Here is a 22,491-nt window from a genome sequence, read left to right on the forward strand (position 1 = left end):
GGCCAGGAATTGGCACACACGCTGCGGCACATACCGAATGGCTAAGTCAAAGAAAATCAAGTAAACCAATAAATTTGTTGAATGTAATGTGCTATGTTAGTGACAGGCCGGTGTGCTTTCAAGGCTAGAGCCAACATTAGATGTTCTTGTTTTCTGCAGCATTTTTTTTTTTTTTTTGCAAAGCGCGGGCGCGGTTACTGGCACTGCTTTGTAAGTCGACCATGCAAAGGTTGTACAATCCTGTCGGCTGGTACGTAGATTCAGCTTCGTACGTATATCCACAAACATATCCACAGAGACACCCGCCGCGGCGTCTTATAGCGGCTGCAGCGTTACGCTGCTAAGCACGAGGCCGCGGAATCGTATCCCGGCCACGAAATGCAACATGCACGGGGGCGAAATGCAAGAACGCCTGTGTCCCGTACACTGGGGGTCCGTTAAAGGTAATACCCTGGCGGTCAAAATTAATCAGGAGTCCCCCACTAAGGCGCGCCTCGCAATTAAATCATGCTTTTGTTTGGCGCGTGAAACACCAGAATTCGATTCACATATCCACGGAGATACCGACTGATCTAACAGATGACAGCAGACAGCAGCAACCGCACCAAACCAGAAAAGGTAGGCAGAGAGAGCGCTCCGCTTGAAATATTAACTTGCCCCACTAACATCTGCGATATATTGTTCAGGCTCCTTACCCACTCGAGCTTTGCAGAAAAAAAAAGAAGAAAACGCACGCGGGAAAAATAAAGAACTTACCTTGAACTTAGGCAGTCCCATGTTTTCTTGTGGTGAAGTAATAACACTGGAAAAGCTTCAAAAACCGTAGGTGTCGAATTTCCGTCACTATGCGCTATATTAATGGTCAAATCTTCCCTGAATACGTCGAAAATCAAGCTTCGCGCAAATCTGGAACGAGAAAAAAATGTCATGGAAAGTTCTTTATTTTTTTGCGAATAGATCAAACGGTTTTGTCACGCTCAGATTGGTTCACTGAAGTATAACGAGCACTGTACAAGACGCGTCGTATCAATAATGGTGACTGTGACTCTGTTTGCAAGAAAAAAAATTTCTCGATGTGGTAAATATACTACAGAGCACAGCAACAAACTGACAGCGTTGAGGAAGATACAGGATCCTAGAGGTTAAACTAACGGTAATTTAAATAAAAGCGCAAAATCTGCTTTCACAGGCGGTTTTGGCGGACACTACTTAACAATTACACTCACCAAATGCACAGTTACCAAAAACTTCCTAGTTAACTTTTCTTGCTTTCAAGATTAGGGCATAAATTTCTATTTGAAAACTATTACTTATTACTTAATTATTAGTTATTACTTAATGACTCATTAGTCATTACTAATCCAGACCACTGATACCACGCCGAACCGCAATGACGGCTGAATTCCTTTCTTTTATACCCGCTGTTTGCGCCATCTATTCACACGTACATAATCGTCTCCCCTTTTCATGTTTTCATTGAACAAGATTCCCGTATGGGAGCTGAAACGTCTTCTTTTCTTTCCTTTTCTTTTCTTTTCCTTTCTTTTCTTTTTATGTGCTTGGCCGGCGTCCGTTTTACTTTTAACTACAAGCCTCGTCAATAAATGAAACACTGCGTACACCACCTACATGTATACACGTTCTTTCGATATCGGGCAGGTAGGCTGATAGATATCATGGCGCAGTTTAAACTGTCTTTTTCTTTCTTTATTTTTTTCATCTCCGTGCTGCAGTCTGCATCGTCGTCGCAGCTGTACACTTGCCACAACCAATAGCATCGTACACCAATTGCTTATGTCAGTACATTGCCCGCGGTGATACAGGTACACGTATAGTACCTGCCACTGCGTATAGAAAACAAGCGACTCCATTTCGCCATTACTGTACTATGCACGTGTCGCAAGCCTGTCAGCGGTATCCGGGGGCCGTGCAGCTTTCGTGGGGAAAAAATGAAAAAAAAAAACATATTGGTTTTGTGCATCTGCACTGTGGAAGCCGCGTATGGCATGGCGTTGATATGCGCCTAGGGAGGGAACCGAAGATTATTTCGTTGTAGTGCGTGCTTACTGCTGAGGACCCGTAACGAGCGACACTATTGTATTCAATTCCTACATTCTGCGTCACTACTTTTCGTTATTGCGCCGCAATCGCTTGTCACGGAGGAAACTTATTGGGTGGCGCGCCATAGAACTCGGCGTGCACAACGATATAAGCCCTTGCTCAGAGTCAACGTTCTAGTTCAATTGCTATATCTTGCCTGTAGAAAAAAAAAACTGGGAGGGCGTATAGCTGAGCCGCTAAGAGAGCACAAACAAGACGAAAAAGGTTACAGAGACGGCCACACCTGTCAGCGAATTGTAGTGACTTGTAGACTTTAGGGCCCGTATTCTCAATAAAATCTCTTATGCTTGAATTATTTGACAGAAGACAAAGCTAGCAAATTCTGATGCTGTACATATATATTATTAACGAATAGCGGCTGGTCAATGGCGAAGAACACGTAAGGACGATAAGCTTTGTGAACACGGCCCCTGTTCCGCATTTTCGAACTGCGCCGTAAGCACAGTACGCAAATATATTGCCGAGGCAAAAATTTGTGCGACCAGTGAAGGTTCCACGTGCGTCGGTACAGCATCTGCGTTGTTTTCGCATAAAGAAACATGCTTTCTAGATTCAGTAGTAACGTAGACAGTGACATAGCAAACCACAAGAGCGTCTGGTCTGCTACGCTATACTGAGTGTGAGGGAAAGGAGGAATATAAGAAGGAAAAGAGTGAGCACCCCGCACAAGGTATAGGACGCACAGCAGGACTACCAAACGGTTGTTGAGGTCGGTAGCACGTCGGTAGCTATTCGTGCGCACAGTAGCACACGAATAGCTTCCTGTGACATCGATGGGTGTGGCCAGGGTCGAATAATTTTTTTATATATAGAGAGAGAAAGAGAGTCAGAAGACAGGAAAGGCAATGAGGTTAACCAAAACGAACGTCCGGTTTGCTATACCCGGCACTAGCCGACAATTTTGGCGTCCTAAAGAAACAGAAACGCGGGGGCTGTGCATTAGGTTACAGTAAAGATCTTCGAAAGAACTTTTGATTACTTCGGATTTCATGACGTGCGCTCAAAACTCGGCACACTAGCGGTCCTGCACCCCGTCGCCATCGAAATGCGGTCCCTGCGTGCGGGAATCGAAATTTACTGCCTCATTCTCATCGCCGTAACGTCACAGCCTCTGAGTCACCACGCCAGCCGTGCTCTCAAGGTATGCAAAGTAAACAGAAGTGAACGATGATACGTTGATTGCCTCATGCACGTAGCTGCGTGCTTGGACGTTTTATTTCCTTATTATTTTCTTAATGCCATTCTGCGGAATTAGCATTGCATTGTCGACTTAACGTGACAATCTGGCTTTTTACCAGTGCTCTAAGGAGCGCCTCAGGAAAGTGTACTGGGCTTCCTGCTATTCAACATTTACATAAATTATGTCGTTCACGTCGACGAAACAGTAAAATTTATTGTGTACGCGGATAACAGCAGTTTACGAATTTCTGACCCTGATGCGAACTACCGAGAAATAAATAGTAATGTAGTTCAGAAATTATTCTTACGCTCAATGTCAAATTGTATCAATACTAATCCGAAGAAAACAAAAGTAACTTGTTCTTTAGAGCCGGGAACAACCGTCTATAGACTACAGCAAATCCTCAAGTACGGCAATCAGTGTATCTAAATTTTCAACGGGCACAAAATTCTTGGAGTGATTTTCACATCACACCGTAACTGGGGCGCGCAGGTAGATAGCTGGCTCAAAAAAGAAAGAAAGCAGAAAAAAAAAGAAAGAGAACTTTCAACTGTCACGGGTGCGCTCTCTCGTTGTCGACTACCTCTTTCCCCTTTTCTGCGTAAAGTACAAATTAACAATTCTCCTTTTGCGTCTCACATCAGTTATTGCACATTGGTATGATTACAACAATAACAGGAAACGTCGCGACACTTCTCTTGCAAAATGAGATATTGAAGCAGATCGCAAACCTTAATTATTTAGCTTTAACCCGCTTGTTGTTGTTGTTGTTGTTGTTGTTGTTGTTGTTGTTGTTGTTGTTGTTGTTGTTGTTGTTGTTGTTGTTGTTGTTGTTGTTGTTGTTGTTGTTGTTGTTGTTGTTGTTGTTGTTGTTGTTGTTGTTGTTGTTGTTGTTGTTGTTGTTGTTGTTGTTTACTGTGCAACACTGATGGGAAGGTAGGCTATATTAGATTCGGCTGAGTCACAGTAGGGAGATTGTAACTAACCATTGCACCATACGTAAGCACACACGCGGCACAAGCGTGCAAACATACTAAGTCAACGAGAGAAAATTCAGAAAAGATAAAAAAACTAACCAAACAAGGAGAAGCGACCCATATGCACACGCGCTAAGTGGTTCATTTCCTTATGAGTGTCGCATCTATGCTGTCAAGACCTGATCAAGAGGACACACGCACTATAACCGTTTGAACTGTTCCGAGATAAAATGCAACATAGTCTCACTGCTATATTGAACAAACACAATTTTGTAAATAACATGCGGTTGAAGGAGTGGAAAATTTATTATGTAAACACGCAGTAAGCTTTCCATTTCTTTTCTTTTTTAGTTTTGAATCTTAATAGTGTTTCGTGGTATTTTTAGCATTATTATGCTGCTACAAAATTTGGCATTAGCTTATCAATTGCTGTGCTGGGTTTTTTTGTTTTTTTGTTTGTTTGTTTTTTTGCAATGTCGCCGTATATGTGTACATGAAAACGTACCGTTAATACCTATTTGCACTTTTTCTAGTGCTAAAATAAATGCTCTATTGCTTTTTAAAATTTTTATCAGCTTAATATTTTTCTATTAACGCTGCATCGTCCCTGTATTCTCTTTTGCGTCGTCACCCACTGCCTAGTAGAGGATTAGGGGTCTCATCCAATCGTCTATTTCGCTTTTTACCCACAATTCCACGCAGAACGATTTCTGGAAAATAAAGTGAACTGAATTGAATTGAACTCCTTCCGGCATAAATCTTTTTTCCTCTCTCTCTCTCTCTTGAATACCCGCCAGTCATTTCCTTCAGGCAAGGAATTAACAAGCCAGATCAGCTCTGTGCATCATCAAGATCGTGGTAATAAAATTTAGCAAGACCCTCGCCCAGCACAGCGACCCTCTGGCGTCAGAGCAAAGAATCTATGAATACGCTAGCTTCCCGCAGCACGCACATACGCTGCGCAAGAATTAAAAAAAAAAAATAAAGAGAGTATAAACCTAATGCAAGTAGACGGGCGCTACGACTCAGGCTACACAAAAACTCGTTTTTGTCGGAGAACGCGTCATCACCTATCGTGGCACAAATATTGAGAAACATGCCTCTTGTGCCATCCTCCCCGCAATGTTAGTAATCGATTTCCATTTTATTCTTTCTTTTTTGTTTTATATTGCGCAAGCTCCGGTATTAAAAACGTCTAGTGAAATGGGCGCCTCTTGACTCTGTGGCCAGAGCACGTCCACATTGCGCAATCAGTTAAAGAAAACGCGACAGCTCAACGGCGAAGTGCTAAACTAATGTGAGCCAAACTACGAAGCAGTGAACTTATAGGGCTGAATTCGCAAAGCTTTTCGTTCGTAACTGATCTTCGCCATTATCCGGTCGGTCACCTTCGCCAAGAATATGTCTAGAATCAAGATTGGCTGCAATTTGCTCTTACAAACAATTTCATAGAGTATGAACTATTTATAAATGCGGCTCCTGCCCTGTTCTGTTGACGCGCCCAGAGAGCAGTATATCACTGGCGCCACGAAGTCCGTGCCTTCCGCGAACTTCCGCCGCTCCTAATTTCAGGGCGTAGTGGCGCCGGACATTTACACAGTCGGCGCCGTCTTTGATACGGGTCGCTTTCAGCCGCAAGCGGCGTCTGCCCTTTCTGTTTGCTATCTTGTATGCTCGGTGCGGGAAGTTTTGTTTCAAATCCTATTCTAGGGCACAAGACAGGATTCATATTCACACATGCATTCCTATGTTATTTTGCTTATTTATTTATGTATTTATTTAGTTATTTATTTATTTGCTTATTTTCTTGTAGGAACTTACGTCGTTGCTGCTGTTCGCGTTTCATAGTTTGATTCCTAACTTTAGATACTTTCTACGCTACTGTGATGCCCCCCCCCCCCCGGCCCCTAGTCAATGGCTAATACATTGCCTGTAAGGCGTTTCCTGAATTTGTCGACAACTAAACCCCACCCACAGTAATTTCTTTCTGTAGTTCATCCCCTATGTTCGCTCGTAAATGAATATTCAAATGTGTCGAATATCACATTGTCCAATCATACAGTTCTTCCACTTTCCACGGTGCTCTTACAATGTTCTCAATTGCATAGCATTACTCACTGCAATCGCTAGATCTGGACCGTTATTCCCAAACATGCTCTTAGGTTAGAATTGAGAAAATTCCAACCAATCCTGAAGCTGGACAAAAGGACAATAATTAGGTTGTGGGAATACTCGAAATTTTGAATGCGAATCAAATAATTCCTGATATTCCATTCGAGAATTCGCTTTTCGAAGTTGTCGTATATTCGATTGTTTCGAATATATAAGGATAAAACACTTTTAAATTTAAGTCTCGAGGGAAACAGAAAGATAGATGTGAGGGCGGTTGTAAATGATTCTGCTACAGGCCAGCTCGATTTTTTTGTTCTTGAAAATAAAGTTTGATTGATTGATTGATTGATTGATTGATTGATTGATTGATTGATTGATTGATTGATTGATTGATTGATTGATTGATTGATTGATTGATTGATTTATTGATTGATTGATTGATTGTGGCGCAGGGGCTCCAGTGCCAGAGCGAACGCTCGGAAAAGTTAACTTCTGCTCGATAATTTCGAATCGTTCAATAAGAATGGCTCCCTTTTAGGGAGCCGATATGCATATTTGTTCCGAATCATTATATGGCTATTCTCACCAAGTTTTCATCTCTTTAAAGCATTGTAGGGGTCTGTAGTACGACACAGCTTTGACTTCAGCTAACACGGCACTATACGTGTATCTGATAACATGCTGTTTATTTTTGTTTTGCTACTGTCATTGCCGTAGTGCCCCCATATAACCTAAAGCAGTTGTTTGTCATTTACAAGCTTTTCAGTTGTCCAGACATCTAAAGATATGAACAGTACTACATGCATGTGTCAATTTATATAGGCCTAATATTTGTAGTTATTTGTTTGTTTGTTTTTTTACCATGCTGGAAAACTTCGTATTTCATGTTGCTTTAAAAACGACAAAATATTCGATATTCGTTTTGATATTCGGTGGGAGTAAAGTTCAACAAGTTGAGGCATGTAGCGTCGTTGAGCGGAAATACGGGCGGGAAGAAACGGAGTAGACAGGACAGACGCTCACTTACAACTGAAGTTTAATAAAAGGTTTTCCCGGGGAGGCGGAAGGCAGCACATGCGCGGTCAAAAGGCTGACACAGAGCATAAGCATAATCGCATGCAAAAAAAATACTAACGCCCCAAGAGGTATCTAATTTCTTTATCCGTCAAGACAACTTGACAGATTGTGCGTATATCTGGCCAGCCTCAAACAATTTCTCTCGCCAGTCTGTCATTAGACGACACTACACGGTGCACCGACTGGCCCAACAGTCTACGCTTCTGAAGTTGAGTTATATTTAGCGAGTGTTTACCTCGATGAAGTGAGCGAAGCAGTCGACAGAAAGCACCCAAGACGAGCGACTGGAAGGAGAGCATTGCATTTTTCTGGGGGCAGAGGAGGTCGTGGTACCAAAGGCATGACAGGAACTCGCCCACTGACGTGAGCCTGCCGTCGGTTTGCCATTGCCGGAGAAAGCTTGCTCATGACCACCAGTAAGCCACTGACTCACGCATGCTTGACATTTTGTCGTACGCGTAGCCTGTTCGCTCTTAAAGGAAGCTCTTGCCTAACAGGATGCGAACCAAGAGCTAGCTGCGCGACAACCTTTTACCACGTTGCGTCCTTTCGTGAAATAACGGGTGACATACGCGAAGGTCATATTTCGGAGCATTCTCGTGCGACACGCAACAGCGGCAAACGAAGTGCGTATACAGGGTGTTTACTTGTTTGTTTTTAATGCTAGGCGATTTATTTTTTATTAAAAAAAGACTATAAGCGTAGCGAACGCCGCGTTCTCGCAAAGGAGTTCCTAGGCGAGGCGGACGTACTTTGCCGCCAATAACGTGAGCTTCAGGAAACTAATTAACAAAGGAGCATTAATTATATTTTTATTAATGCCTTAGGGACACTTGCTTAAGTGGCAAATGTGGAGGTATGCACATTTTAGTGCAGCCTGACTTTCTTTTTTAATCTTGAAAGCCATAGCTAATTCGATATATTCATCACGAAATTTCGATGGTAATTCAAGGCACTATCGGAGCCCAGCGTGCCGGGAGCGTTTTTAACACAAGACGGAAGCGCCCCGTGAGGACAAGCGCGGTGACGCTTGGAGCTTAGCCGTCTGGGCCAGTCGCTGCAGGCGCTGGTACGACCCGCTCTGACTGCCAAAGCATGTGCGGCTGTGGGCCACGTCGAGATTTGCCCTGACGTGCTGTCGTTCAAACTCGGACCCCCACCCCTCCCGTGGCGTTGCCGCCTGACGCGCAGCGGGACGCGCTAAGTTTTGATATTGCCTACAACTGAGTTTTGACTTTCGATTATGAATGTCGCGAACGTGGTTCGATTTCCTAGATTTAAAAAAAATGTGGGTGTACAATATGTCGGCAATATGTTGGCGATTAAAAGAGCTGATTAGCACATTTTAGTTAACTGTCCTTGGAATTTGGCTTGCTGCTAATGTACAGCTAGCCACACAGCCTATCTGCAAGAAACGACAGTTTCTCTCTAAAAAAAAAAAAGATCGGGCGTAATTCATCCACGATGACTGTCCAAATATGAGATCAGTTGAAACGCGGCATGCACGAGCGCTCCTATTCCCTCTGGACACGCTGCGCCATCTGCTGGCATCGCCAACTTGTCCTCGTACACCCAGTGTATAACAGCTGTGTCTAACAGCTGTGTATAACAAAGTGCATACCAGCTGTGTCTTACCAGTACTCACGTACGGGCCAGAAACCTAGAGGCTTATGAGAAGGGTTCTACTTAAATTGAGGACGACGCAACGAGCTGTGGAAAGAAGAATGATGGGTGTAACGTTAAGGGATAAGAAAAGAGCAGATTGGGGTGAGGGAACAAACGCGAGTTAATGACATCTTGGTTGAAATCAAGAAAAAGAAATGGGCATGGTCAGGACATGTAATGAGGAGGGAAGATAACCGATGGCCATTAAGGGTTACGGACTGGATTCCAAGGGAAGGGAAGCGTAGTAGGGGGCGACAGAAAGTTAGGTGGGCGGATCAGATTAAGAAGTTTGCCGGGACAACATGGCTAAAATTAGTACATGACCGGTGTAGTTCGGGAAGTATGGGAGAGGCCTTTGCCCTGCAGTGGGCGTAACCAGGCTGATGATGGTGATGATGACCCAGTGGCACATACCCAATCACCCAAGTTGGCGTTAATTTTAATCTAATTATGGGGTTTTGCGTGCCAAAAGCACGAGTTGATTATGAGGTACGCCGTAGTGGGGGACTCCGGAAATTTCGACCACCTGGGGTTCTTTAACGTGCACCTAAATCTAAGTACACGGGTGTCTTCGCATTTCGCCTCCATCGAAATGCGGCCGCTGTGGCCGGGATTCGATCCCGCGATCTCGTGCTCAGCGGCCCAACACCATAGCCACTGAGCAACCACGGCCGGTCAACTTGGCGTCAGAGAGGTTCATTGAAGAGCGGCGAACGCCTAGTCGTACGTAACCACGGGAAAGGACCAAATTTTAGGCAGCAATACCTTCGGGATCGACCCGCGTTTCTGGTGGCAAAAAAGAAAGACTGGCCTGAAAATGTCACGAATACTATCAGCATTAAAAGTGGTCCCCATAAAGAACAAGCACCTGGTTACACCTTTATACCTTCGGCAGGTGCTGCATACCGTCATTGTGTCTGTTATCAATGCGAAGTTCTGCGGAATTCTAAACTTTCGTATCAATTCATTTATAAAGGCAAAAGCCTTAAGTGGCTCCTTGCAATGGCTCATGCCCGAAAACAGCGGTGTTCGGCACAGTCATAAAAAAGAAGAAGTGGTCGAGTACGTGGTACAAAACATATCATGATCAGCAATCTCTTATAGCCGAAAAAATACAGCATAATCTGGAATGGCTCATACCCCCGTAAGCATGCAAAGATGCAATGGCTGAATTTGAATGAAGACACGAAAGAAAAACTAACGAAGAAAGAAAAAAATATCAACATCATGAATGACTCATACCCCGTAAGCAAACAAAGATGTCGTGGCTGGATATGAAACAAGAAACTAAAAAATTAAGAAAGATAGAAAGCAAAAAGACGGAAAGAAAGAAAGATCGAAATAACCTTTAGATAGGGCATTAGGGGCTCGCATGTGTCGTTGAGGAAATCGACCTACAGCGCAATAGGTTTACTTCACACTGCAGCTCGTTATGTCTTGCAAGAAGCCTGACCCCTCTGATCGGATAACTTAATGGATTACCACGTGTACAGCAGGCTTTCGACTTCACGAGTTACAGGAATGTAACATGCTGCCGATTTTCTTTTTCTTCAACGATCTTTTTCAAAAGAAATATTTATTACGAAGGGCCTGAATCAAAAGTCTACTCAAGACAGAGTTTGGCAGATTCTTTGAAAATGCAACAAGTTTCATTGTGGAGTCGGTTCAACGATTGTAAAACCAGGGCACTTCTTTGTTTTTCGTTCATTTGAACTGGACAGTCCTAGGTAAACATTTGTGAAAATTATACGCGCTACAGAAAGACTCCAGCCTGCGCTTCAGTAGCCTCGATCCCCCGTCCGCGAATGTTAATCTGCCGCAAAGCATGCACATACGCGCTGCACGGGAGCAGTAAACTGCGCAACTCCTATAATTAACCTCGCCGTATCACCTCTGTACCCTGTTTCGTGTCGTTCCCTCGAACCCATTTCTCGCCTAGCGTGGAGTAATTAGCAACGGGCACGGGTCACTAATGCCGGCTTCTCCGCATTTCTCCCATTATGAGAGCATCGCACGTGTAATGCGAATACGTGGGATCTTTCCCCACCTGCGGCAAGTTGTTCTTTTTTCATCCACTTTCATTTCCATCAATTTATCATACCTCAATTAGTAAGTACAAGTAATTTCCCCTGTGTTGTCCTTGTTGTGAACATTTGCGATTTTTTTTTTACTTGCCTGTGGCATATAGCAGTCGAAAAAGCGGACCTTACTTGCACAAAAAAATTGAAATGCATAATCCATTAATTAACACAAATTCACTAATCAAGTTTCTAACAAATTCACTTGCGGCACGTATTGCAATTTACAAATTATAGCGCGTGAGAGTGCAAGGCATATCCACTTGAAAAAAATTGCGCGGATGACATTCACGAGATGCGCTCCGTCAAACTTGCGGTAAAAATGCAATGTCGTTGCACTTTCTTAACAGGACGTCATTTCATGCATTGAAGCACAAAGGTAACTGGAACACCAATGCATTTTTCGGCTGGTGACATATATATCTCGAAACTGGTGTCATACTGAGAATATGTTCCAAGTGGATCCGTCTTGCGAACTTTCCGACTAGAATTTGTAAATTGCAATACATACCTTAACGTAATTAGTTGAAGACGTAATTAGTGATTTTCGTTAATGAGTCGATTGTGCATTGCCATTTCTGTGCAAGTAATGTACTCCTCTTCGAGCAGACCGGCTCATGGACTGTAAGTGTGCTATCTGTGACAGTCAATTTCAAAAAAAAAAAATGTTGGGAAGTGTTCGCTGAAACACCCGGTATATATCATAACATAGCTTCTTATATGACTAATAAAAATCGGCCCACGTTTCCTTTCTTCTCGTATATAAGCCAACAACCAACGTAAGGCGAAGACGTGGGTACGTATCCCACCTGCAGCCAGTTGTCTTACCATCCACTTTAATTTCCTGATTTCTTCAATTCAATTAATAAGTACGAGTAATTTTTCTTGTGCTGTCCTTGGTGTCTTTTGGTTAGCTTCTAATGATATGACTAATAAAAGTCGGGCGCCTCGGTTTCCTTTCTTCTCGTTCACACACACACACACACACACACACAAATATATATATATATATATATATATATATATATATATATATATATATATATATATATATATATATATATATATATATATATATATATATATATCATAAGAAGCCAACAAACACTGACACCAAGGACAACATAGGGGAAATTACTTGTGCTTAATAAATGAAATAAAGAAACGATGAATTAATGGAAAGTAAAGTGCAATAAAGTGGATTAATGGAATTAAAGTGAATTAAAGTGGCTTCTTATGATATGACTAATAAAAATCGGGACCCTCGGTTAACCCCATTTCTTCTCGTTTATATATATGTATATATATATATATATATATATATATATATATATATATATATATCGCTAACGTTTGCTAAACTCGTGAAAATAAAATACACAATATAAGAGGACGCAATCAGTGGTATATTGCCAGCAGTAGCGTACCGCACCAAGAGCATTTTTTTTTTCAGAATTGCACTATCGATAACTAAAATACATGAATTGACAAACTTAATTACTGAACTGAGGGCGCGAATTTCGGTAGGAAAGTAACAATTGTGCCTTGAAACACCCGATCCAGTTGCTTTCAGCGTGCCGTGTCTCGCCTAATCATTTTTTTCCGCGTTATCAAAAAATAGCTCGCGAAAATATGAACATCGCCCCACCATTCACGCGTTCGAGCGCCGCGACCCCAGCGTCCTCGGGCGTCAATCGGAAGAATTAACTCTTATCGATGCCTTTGTCCTCCTCCTTCTCCTCCTCCCCAATGCCGCTGCGCACTGGTGCATTCGCATCGCACTTCACACGGAAAAGGTTGCTCGCAGTTCGCGGCGACCGGCCAACCCCAATACTGATGCCTCGCCACTTTCACGCACGCAGCTGAGCCAGGCTTTCTTTCGCTTTGCGGCAAGGACTGTCCGCGTAAGCGCCTCGCCTCTCGTCCCTCGCAGAAGCGCGATGTATACCCGGGTCGGCGATTAAGCGGCTGTGGTACAATAGTCTTTCCGGTTTCCGCACTTTTCCCGGCGCGATACAGCAAGCCACAGAATGTGCAATGAGCCCGATGGAAATCGCGTTAAAGAAGAAAAAAATTATCCACTGTCGTACGTATTCGCCACGGCGTTGTGACGAACGACGGTTGGTTGTGCGACGACGCCTTATTTTTTTATTTTTTTTTTTTTCGCTTACCGTGAGCCGTGCGTTTACTTACACGGTTTTACCTAAGATCGCATCATAAGCCTGCAACGTCCTGTTTCCGCAAGTATCAGCAGGACGAGAGCCAAGGTCTTCGAACACAGCCATCTGCAACTCACCCCTCACGCGTGTATGTATACCTTCCCGAGTCCTACGCACAGCAATATACACGTCGACAAATAGCAGCTGCTGCTCCGGACGCTATATAACTGGGCTGACGCAGCTGCGCACTCTCTCTCCTCTTTTTGCTCTGTCTGCTCGACCGTTCCATACTAGTACGATACACGTATTGTTTTTCGCGAGATGGAACGAAATGTGAATTCTATGTTGATGATAACTACTATAAGCCTTGGTTAAGTTATGTAATGGTTAGCTGCAAACGCCGAATACTGTTAACTTGGCTTTTTACTCACAAAGCTTCTTGTTCGCGCAGCGCCGTTACAATTGGCCGGATATTTTCGCTAAACATATGCTTTGACATCTCGGCTGGCTAGGTAACTTCTCTTGCCAAAACTTCTAGCTTTCAATATTTGTGAATAAGGGCCCTGAAATTTAGTCAGTGCCTAGCCCCAGCAATGTCCACTCAAAGAAAAACCTAAGTTACACGTATAATCACACACACGCACGCACGCACACGCATACACACAGGGTTCGGGCGACCATATTTGTCTCCGTCTGCAACCTCCTGCTCGCGTCACACGAGTCGACAGGATAAATACCTGGCCTCACATCACCACGCAAGTACTCAACACCACGGCGTGAACCCAGAGCGCGCAGCTCCACAACCGACCCCGACCATGCATCATGACCGCATCACCGAAAGCCTTGGACATGCCCAACTATGAATCGTGGGAGGAAATCAAGGAAGAGATGATCAGTCGCTTTAAGGTGTACGCTGCAGACTCCCTCATTCAACAGCTGGAAACATTACAACTAGGTCGCCGCATTCACACACAGTCTCCACGTAGCGATCATCTGTTCCAACCAAAGCTGCGTGACACTTCAACGGCTGTCAAACAACACCCCATCTCAAGCACAGCTGTTACTTATTCTGATGAAACTTGCTTACTGCCAGGACGAAATCAGAATACAAGTGCCAGCACCAACGCACATACCTTTCAAGGCGACAACAATGTGGAGCCATGTACATGTAGAGATGTAGCTGCTTCGCTACTCTCAAGCCCCCCGCGTACTACACCTCAGCAAGACGCTGGCAGTGAAGAAACGTCGCAAACGCAAAGCAGCATCACACTGGAATTACCGAAGCGCCCATTCGTCATGTCGTTGCGGCAGCCTCGAAAAAACCTTCTCAGAAGGCTGCCACACTGTACTCGCCACCAGACAAATCTCACCAAAAGGAGCACTGCACACACTAATCATTCATCTCTACGTCAATTAGCGTCAGTAATCAAAAGGCATATTCCGATAGATACGCTACCTCATCAACTGTCGCAACAACATCACAAAGACAACTTCGACACGGAGACAGAGAGCATTGCCGAAAGCACAGACGCAACAAGGAAAACGTCAGTGCGCAAGGCAACCAAACGCGAGAGGAACGCAACGAATACGACGTTTTGCAAGAAAGAAACGTTGTCGAACACACCTTCAGCACCAGCAATCAGGTGCCCTATAACGTAAAACTATTCCAATATGTTTCTGTTCCAATCTCCTGATGTCAAATTTGCGTAACCACCGACGCAAGCACCGGGCGGTCACCAGCAAGGTTGTCTGAACAGACCAATCAAACGCTCTCCTCGTTCATAGGAGGTCACTTTTGTTTGCTTGAAAAACGAATAACATTGCCTACACTGAGCGGCTATCTAATTGGCTGACAAGAGGCGAGGAGAACGCTCAAGAGGAGAGGAATTCACTGGGTCAGAGCCAGTGCACTGAAAATCGATAACCGGATGAAGAGAGTGGTGCCGGCGTCTGCGATTGGTCCGCTTTCTTTTACTTAGCCTACGGTAGCTGGTCGAAAATCGCGGCGGCATGCAACGGAATCTTAGAAATTACAACCATATGGATCCTCTTCAAAGAAGAGTTGGTAAAATGAGGTCGTAAACGCGCTGAAAGTGCTCGAAAACCTTACACGGCCGCGCAAGAAGATTAACATAAGCAAATAAACCCATGCTCTCCGGCAGGTGCGAGTAGCCAGCGCCTAAGCGATCGTCGGCAGCCATCTTTTAATCCTTTCGGAACGGGGCAGCCTGCGGCTATTCAGAAGAAATTTCAGTTTTGTTCGGCATATTAATGCATCTTTAATGCGTACACGTCACTTTGACGCGGTGATTTTTCGCGGTTTTGTGACGTCGCGTGACAGGCAGGTGAAGTGGGTGCAGCCCGAAAACTTTTTACCAATAGCCGAGGGCTAATGGCGAAAAGGGGTCGAATCAGAAATAACTGTTTTTCTTTTTTCTGTCAAATCATGCATAATCAGTGTGTACACGTCATATCAGATGGGAACGTATCGCAGTTTTCGTGACGTCGCGTGACAGACAGGGGAAGTGGACGTTGTCGAAAAAAGTTTTTGACCAATCGAGGACGGCTGATAGCAGAATCGGAATAGAAAAGTTTGGAATAGTTTTACGTTATAGCGCCTCAGGACTGCTCCCGCGCCAAAGATTCCTGCGACAACACTGTGCATAAGGACCAAAAAGACACAGACATTTTCTAGGCGTACCGGACAACAGAAACGTCGCCTTAATGACCTAGTCCACCGAAGGTTCGAGCAGGAGACACCGCGTGTCTCCAAGTCGCAACGACACCCGGGGCGCTATAACGTAGAACTATTCCAAACTTTTCTATTCCATTTCTGCTATCAGCCATCCGCGATTGGTCAAAAACTTTTTTGGACCACCCCCCCTTCACCTGTCTGTCATGCGACGTCACGAAAACCACGATACCTCCCCATCTGATATGATGTCTACAGGCTCATTATGCATGATTTGACTGAAAAAAGAAAAACAGTTATTTCTGATTCGACGCCTTTTCGCCATTAGCCCCCGGCTATTGGTCAAAAGTTTTGGGGCTGCACCCACTTCACCTGCCTGTCACGCGACGTCACAAAACCGCGAAAAATCACCGCGTCAAAGTGACGTGTACGCATTAAAGATGCATTAATATGCCGAACAAAACTGAAATTTCTTCTGAATAGCCGCAGGCTGCCCCGTTCCGAAAGGAATAAAAGATGGCTGCCGACGATCGCTTAGGCGCTGGCTACTCGCACCTGCCGGAGAGCATGGGTTTATTTGCTTATGTTAATCTTCTTGCGCGGCCGTGTAAGGTTTTCGAGCACTTTCAGCGCGTTTACCACCTCATTCTGCCAACTCTTCTTTGCTGAGGGTCAGTTTTAGCGTCATTCTTAAGCTTCCGTTGCATGCCGCCATGATTTTCGACTAGCCACCACAAGCTAAGTAAGGGAAAGCCGAAGAATCGCAGACGCCGGCACCACCCTCTTCATCCGGTTATCGATTTTCAATGCACTGGCTCTGCCCCATCGAATCCCTCTCCACTTGAGCGTTCTCCTCGCCTCTTGTCAGCCAATTAGATACGACAAGCCGCTCAGTGTAGGCAATGTTATTCGTTTATCAAGCAAACAAAAGTGACCTCCTATGAAGGAGGAGGCCGTTTGATTGGTCTGTTTAGGCAACCCTGCTGGTCACAGCCCGATGCTTGCGTCGGTGGTTACGCAAATTTGACGTCAGGAGATTGGAATAAAAACATATTGGAATAGTTTTACGTTATAGGGCCCCTGAGTTCCCACGGCTCCCACGCACCCAAACCTACCTTCATAGGAGCATGCATATGTCGTCCGGAGTGCAACAGCCGGCCTCGGCCACCTGAGCACTTCTGGACGCCACCGGACTGCCAGACTGACATCGTTCATATGTGAGGACATTATGACGGTATCATCCGCCTTTGTACCTGCGGACTCTCTCGGTGGGAGGGGAAAGCGTGCGACGAACCGCACGATATATTACGGTACGGTGCAACAAGAGTGAAAGCTTTGTTTTCGCGCGTTTTGCCATTGTATGGCCGGTTCCGCTAATATGTCCGGCATCGGGATTGACTAGAACTTGCTCTTACGAACAATCCCGACGCAAGAGCTTTTTTTGTGAATACGGGCACTGGTTCACGCGTACCGATCTCAGTAAAGGCACGCGCCCTGTACAACGCGATGATATTTAGCATGGCGTGTGCAGCTGCAGCCGGGACAAACAGTTGAAGTCGCAGTCTTCTTAACGATCGCCGTCACACTGCAATCTCGAATAGCGCATGCACGTGTCTTTCGACACCGCGCAGTGCCATCTTCATTCCAGAGCTAATTAATTGCGTAGGCTTCGCGTTATGCTATCTCTACTTACATAAAATTGCGCGGACTCCATGGCTTCACGCGTTGCCGCTTGCGCAGGTCGCCTTGATTGAGCTTTAGCATGTAGCACTGAGCACTCGTCCGAAGCGCAGGTGAAAAAAAAAAGCATGGTTTTTGTTGTCGTTCTCCTCAGCTACAAGTTCAATCATTCAACGTATAGCGCTTTTTCTCTTTTTTTTTTTTGTACCTTCAGCAAATTCTAAATATCGCTAATCTGTAAGAGTGAACGCCACACGCCCTGAAGAATAAAGAAAATAAAAGGAATAAAACAGTTGACACCGCGGTCAAAATTTACCTCGTGATCAGATTATTTATCTGGTAACGGTTAGTAATAGTTCTTACACATATGGTGTCATTGCCCAAGAATTAGGAACAATATTCGAAAGCGCCCGCGAGCTCTTACTACTTCTTGGGGAAGCATCTTGGCCTCTATTCACAAAAAATGATGCTACGTTAGAGCTTTCGTAAGAAGACGTGCCAGCCAATCCATATGTTAGACATTATTAACCAAGGGCGCCGGCTAATGATCAACAGCGCTTGCGAACAAGAAGCTTCGTGAAATCGGCCTCTTATTCGTAAGTGCTGCCGGACGTGCGCCGGACGCCTTCACTTACGTTTCAAACACCATAAACCTGGACTTCCGTGTTTGTATAACGTGCTCGGCTGTCCCTTTTCTTGACATGAGTGTAGCGAGTTAAGCGCGTCGTTTGCTTAACCACAAAACGGCGAACGCTACACGGAATCATTTGCGCCCTCCGTTCGTGTATCTTGATTGCTTGTTGTCTGAGGCAAACATTGTGCTTTAATTCTGCGCTGTCGCGTAATTTAACCACTCGTTTTTCTCATCAGTATCGCACAGATCCAAACCATGTGTTTAAGGGACCCGTGCAAAGTGACCGCGTATAAAGGTAGAATTTGGTCCGCCCAAACGTCTGCGCCTCATAGACAAGCGGAACAACCACTGATATCGCACAGATGATCGTTCATAACAGATATCTGTTTGTCATTGGACGGCGCCTCTTCGCTAATACGTTCGCTGTTATATATATATATATATATATATATATATATATATATATATATATATATATATATATATATATATATATATATATATATATATATATATAAAGAGAGAGAGAGAGTGGGAGAAACTTTATTTGACAGGAAGAGATTCTAAGGAGGGGTCGTCGGTGCCACCCAGCCCAGAGCCCCACTGGCCTCTGCCACCTTGCCTGACCTGACTAATTAAGGACTTTTGTCCTGCCAAGTCGGAGCGGGCGAGCTGGGCCTCGCGCTGCTCCATTGCGTTGTTGCTATTTGGCCAATGAGGTAACTTAGTACACGCCCAGGTTACATGTATTAGGATTGGTATGCCTCCGCAGCAAGGGCAGTTGGCCCTATAGTGAGTGGGATACACGGCGTTTAGCAATTTTAGATGAGGGTATACTCCAGTCTGTATTTTGCGCTAATGGGTGGCCTCTTCCTTGCTAAGTGGTGAGTGAGGCGTGGGTATTTCTGCGGACTCCGCGCTGATGAGCAAGGATGTCCTTGGCATTTAAATTTATGGAATTTTGAAAGTGATAGTGCGAGTGGTTGGGATTAGAAGAGGATGCCGTCGCTCGGTTGGTAAACTCTCGAGCCAACGCGTTAGCCTGTTCGTTGCATTGTACCCCCATGTGTCCCGGGCACCGGAGTATATAGGCGATGACGGCGGTCGAAAGATTTGGGAATTATCGCGAAGCTAGATGCATTCACGTGCCCTTGAAAAACATGGGACACGTCTCCCGGGAGTCCGTGACCACAACCGAGTCTTTTCGCGAACGCTCTGCACGAGCGAGGGCAGTGGCCAATGCTAACATTTCGGCCGAGGTGGGGGATACCGCCGTGATTGACGCGGTTATTTGCTGCTGGCAGATCGCGTTCACGACTGTCAGGGCGTACCACCTTTGGTAGCGCTGCCCAGTCGCCTCTGCACATGCATCTGCGTCCGTGTAGTACGTATAGTACCTAGGGTTATTACAGTACATGGATTAAATATGTTGTGCGCTGGCCTTGCGCCTTTCCTTGTTGTATTCGGGGTGCATGTTCTTGGAAATCGGAGCTACTATAATTTTGGATCTCACCGAAGGAGGGAGAGGTACGGCCTGTTCGGTGAAGTAAATGGGGTATGCTGGTATATTGAGTCGAGCCAATATTGCTCTATCAGTTTTTTGTGAAGCTGAGGCGTTCCCTCTTTCGCATCAGAGTGGCCTGCCTGAGTTCATCGAAAGTATTATGCACTGCCAAAGCTAGCATGCGCTCCGTGGAGGTATAGCGGGGCAACTTTTATTGTGCATATGGACGACGGACCGCGATGAAGTGCAGATATGTGTTTGCCAGCGTGGGATTGTTTCGAGCGATCGACAACTTCAAGGCGTAACAGCTGCCGTCCGTCACGACTGCAGCCCTCTCACCTATACACTGAATATACTTTCAGCAGTCGCGCTATGTATATGCGGATGCTGATTTATGTACGGTGGCATGAGTTCTACGTATACCTAGCAACCAAGCCGCACAAAACACTCGAAAGAACCGCAGATTTCGCTCCACCTGCTCGTTTACTTTATTTAACGACCACCGGTCTCTTGGTCAACCCAGGTGACTTCAACGCGCGTCCACCATCCACGGGGAAGCGCCAAGATCGGCTTCAGACGGCAGAACGACGGCAGCCCAATGTATAACTGCGGGGCACTTGCTTGGACTTGACTTAGGTTGCCCGGCGCTTTGCTGCACGCGATGCCTGCGTGCACACGCAGTGCTCACTCTCTCCCTCTTCTATTCCCCCTTTCCCTTACCCGTTGTAGGGTAGCAAACCGGACGCTCCTCTGGTTGATCCCCCTGCCTTTCCTATCGTTGGTTTCTCTCTCTATGTTTCCGTTCTTGTATCCCTCTATCGATCTCCCCTTCCTTGCTGCCATATCAGACAGCTCTGCTTTAGTGGTAGTTCGTTGTTTCATCAAGGCAATGATGAAAGGAAGGAAAGAAAAATAAACTCTCACGCTGTTCGCACTGTCCGGCTAGTACTGTGTGGCTGACCCCGGCGCCACGGCGACACCAACAGTGGATGGTAAGATAAATCAGTAAAGGACAGGGTGTGAGGGTAAGAGAGAGCATAGACCGTAGAATATATATATATATATATATATATATATATATATATATATATATATATATATATATATACGCGGCTGGATTTATTTACGCATATTTTCTCCGCATATTAAGGGTTACGGACTGGATTCCTAGAGAAGGGAAGCCTAGCAGGGCACGGCAGATAGGTGGGTGAATGAGATTAAGAAGTTTGCATGGACAACAAACACGGCCAGAATTAGCACATGACCGGGGTGGTTGGAGAAGTATGGGAGAGGCCTTTGCACTGCAGTGGGCGCAGCCAGGCTGACGATGATGATGATGATTTTCTCCGATTCACTTATTCGTCGATCGCGCGTGATACACGCGCAGGCGATAAGGCGACGGAAACTGAAGGACGCCGGCGATGAATGAATGCGTGCCTGCTGACTGACGGCCGCGGCGCTAGCGTCGAGCCGTTGCCGGCAGCGAGCGCGATGCGATGCAAGCCGTCGGCGGCTCGACGGAGAAGCGCTTACCTGGCGACTGCTGGGCGAGGCTTCGCGGCGTGTGCGCGTCCGACGTCGGCGTGCTCCACTCGACGACACCGTAGAGCAACGCTAGCTATGCGCCGCCGAGGCAGGAGGTCGGACCGAACGTCGAGCGGCGTCGGCACGGACGACGGAGCTTGCACTGACGGCTTCCCCGTCCGTTTCCATGGTTTTGCTCTGCTTCGCGTGACGTCATCGGCGGCGGCGAGCCGCCAGACGCGCTTCGACCGAGCTAGCTAGCGTTGCGCCGTTGAAGGAAACGAAGTCGGCTGCTGGGTTTCCAGACAATAACCACCTCCCAACGCGTCCCATTATTTTCTTTTTATTTCTATATTTGTTGCTGTCGTTTCTTTCCTTTTTTTTTCCTAAACACTGTTTCCTCGTTTTCATTTATTTTTTTTATTTATTTACAATTCTGTTTCTGTCCCAAGCAACCGAAAGCACCGCCTTCTCTTCTCCCCCTCTCCTTTTTCTTCCCCGCATTCCCCCCCCCCCTTTTTTTTTTCTTGCACTTCTTCTGTTTCCTTAAATGCCTTTCAACTCTTCAAAGGCGCCCAGTAAGTTATCGTGTTTCCTGTTACTATTTTAACGAAACTATAAATGCTTAGTACAGGGCGACCATGTTAAATTTTGTGGCATCTTTAAAGAAACGCCTGTTCATAATTCCAGTCTTTGAGCTGGATTATTTGAACAGGCTGGCATTGCTTGCACGACAAATAGAAACGCATATCCAACTAATTAGCAGAAGTCCCCTAACTACAATTTGAGTTAATTACTTCATGGCACGATTTGCAATTTACGGATTGTAGCCGGTGAGTTTTGCAAGGCGTATCCACTTGGAATGGATTTTCAGAATGACACCAGTTTGCAGGTATGCCTCGCGAAACTTGCCGTTAAAACTGCACTGTCGTTCCGCTTAGGTTTCTAACAAAACGTTCTTTTATCCATTGAAATCCAAACCTAACTGGAACACCGATGTATTTCATCCCACACTATGGGAAATAATATCTCGAAACTGGTGTCATTGCGGAAATTCAATTCAAGTGGATAGGTATCGCAAGCTCACC

General features: G+C 45.3%; 1 protein-coding gene across 1 annotated transcript in view; it reads right to left on the bottom strand.

The window, feature by feature from the left end:
* Positions 1 to 21,637, bottom strand: part of LOC142579420 (adenosine deaminase-like) — a 38,777-nt gene extending 17,140 nt beyond the window's left edge. The window contains exons 1-2 of the mRNA XM_075689576.1: positions 21,413 to 21,637; positions 757 to 906 (exon numbers count right to left, since the gene is read on the bottom strand). Of these exons, the coding sequence (XP_075545691.1) occupies positions 757 to 777 (21 nt within the window). The 5' untranslated portion in view covers positions 778 to 906; positions 21,413 to 21,637. The remainder of the gene's footprint in view (positions 1 to 756; positions 907 to 21,412) is intronic.
* Positions 21,638 to 22,491: the final 854 nt, after the last annotated feature.

Source organism: Dermacentor variabilis, chromosome 4, assembly GCF_050947875.1.
Source record: "Dermacentor variabilis isolate Ectoservices chromosome 4, ASM5094787v1, whole genome shotgun sequence".
Classification (NCBI taxonomy): Eukaryota; Metazoa; Arthropoda; class Arachnida; order Ixodida; family Ixodidae; genus Dermacentor; species Dermacentor variabilis.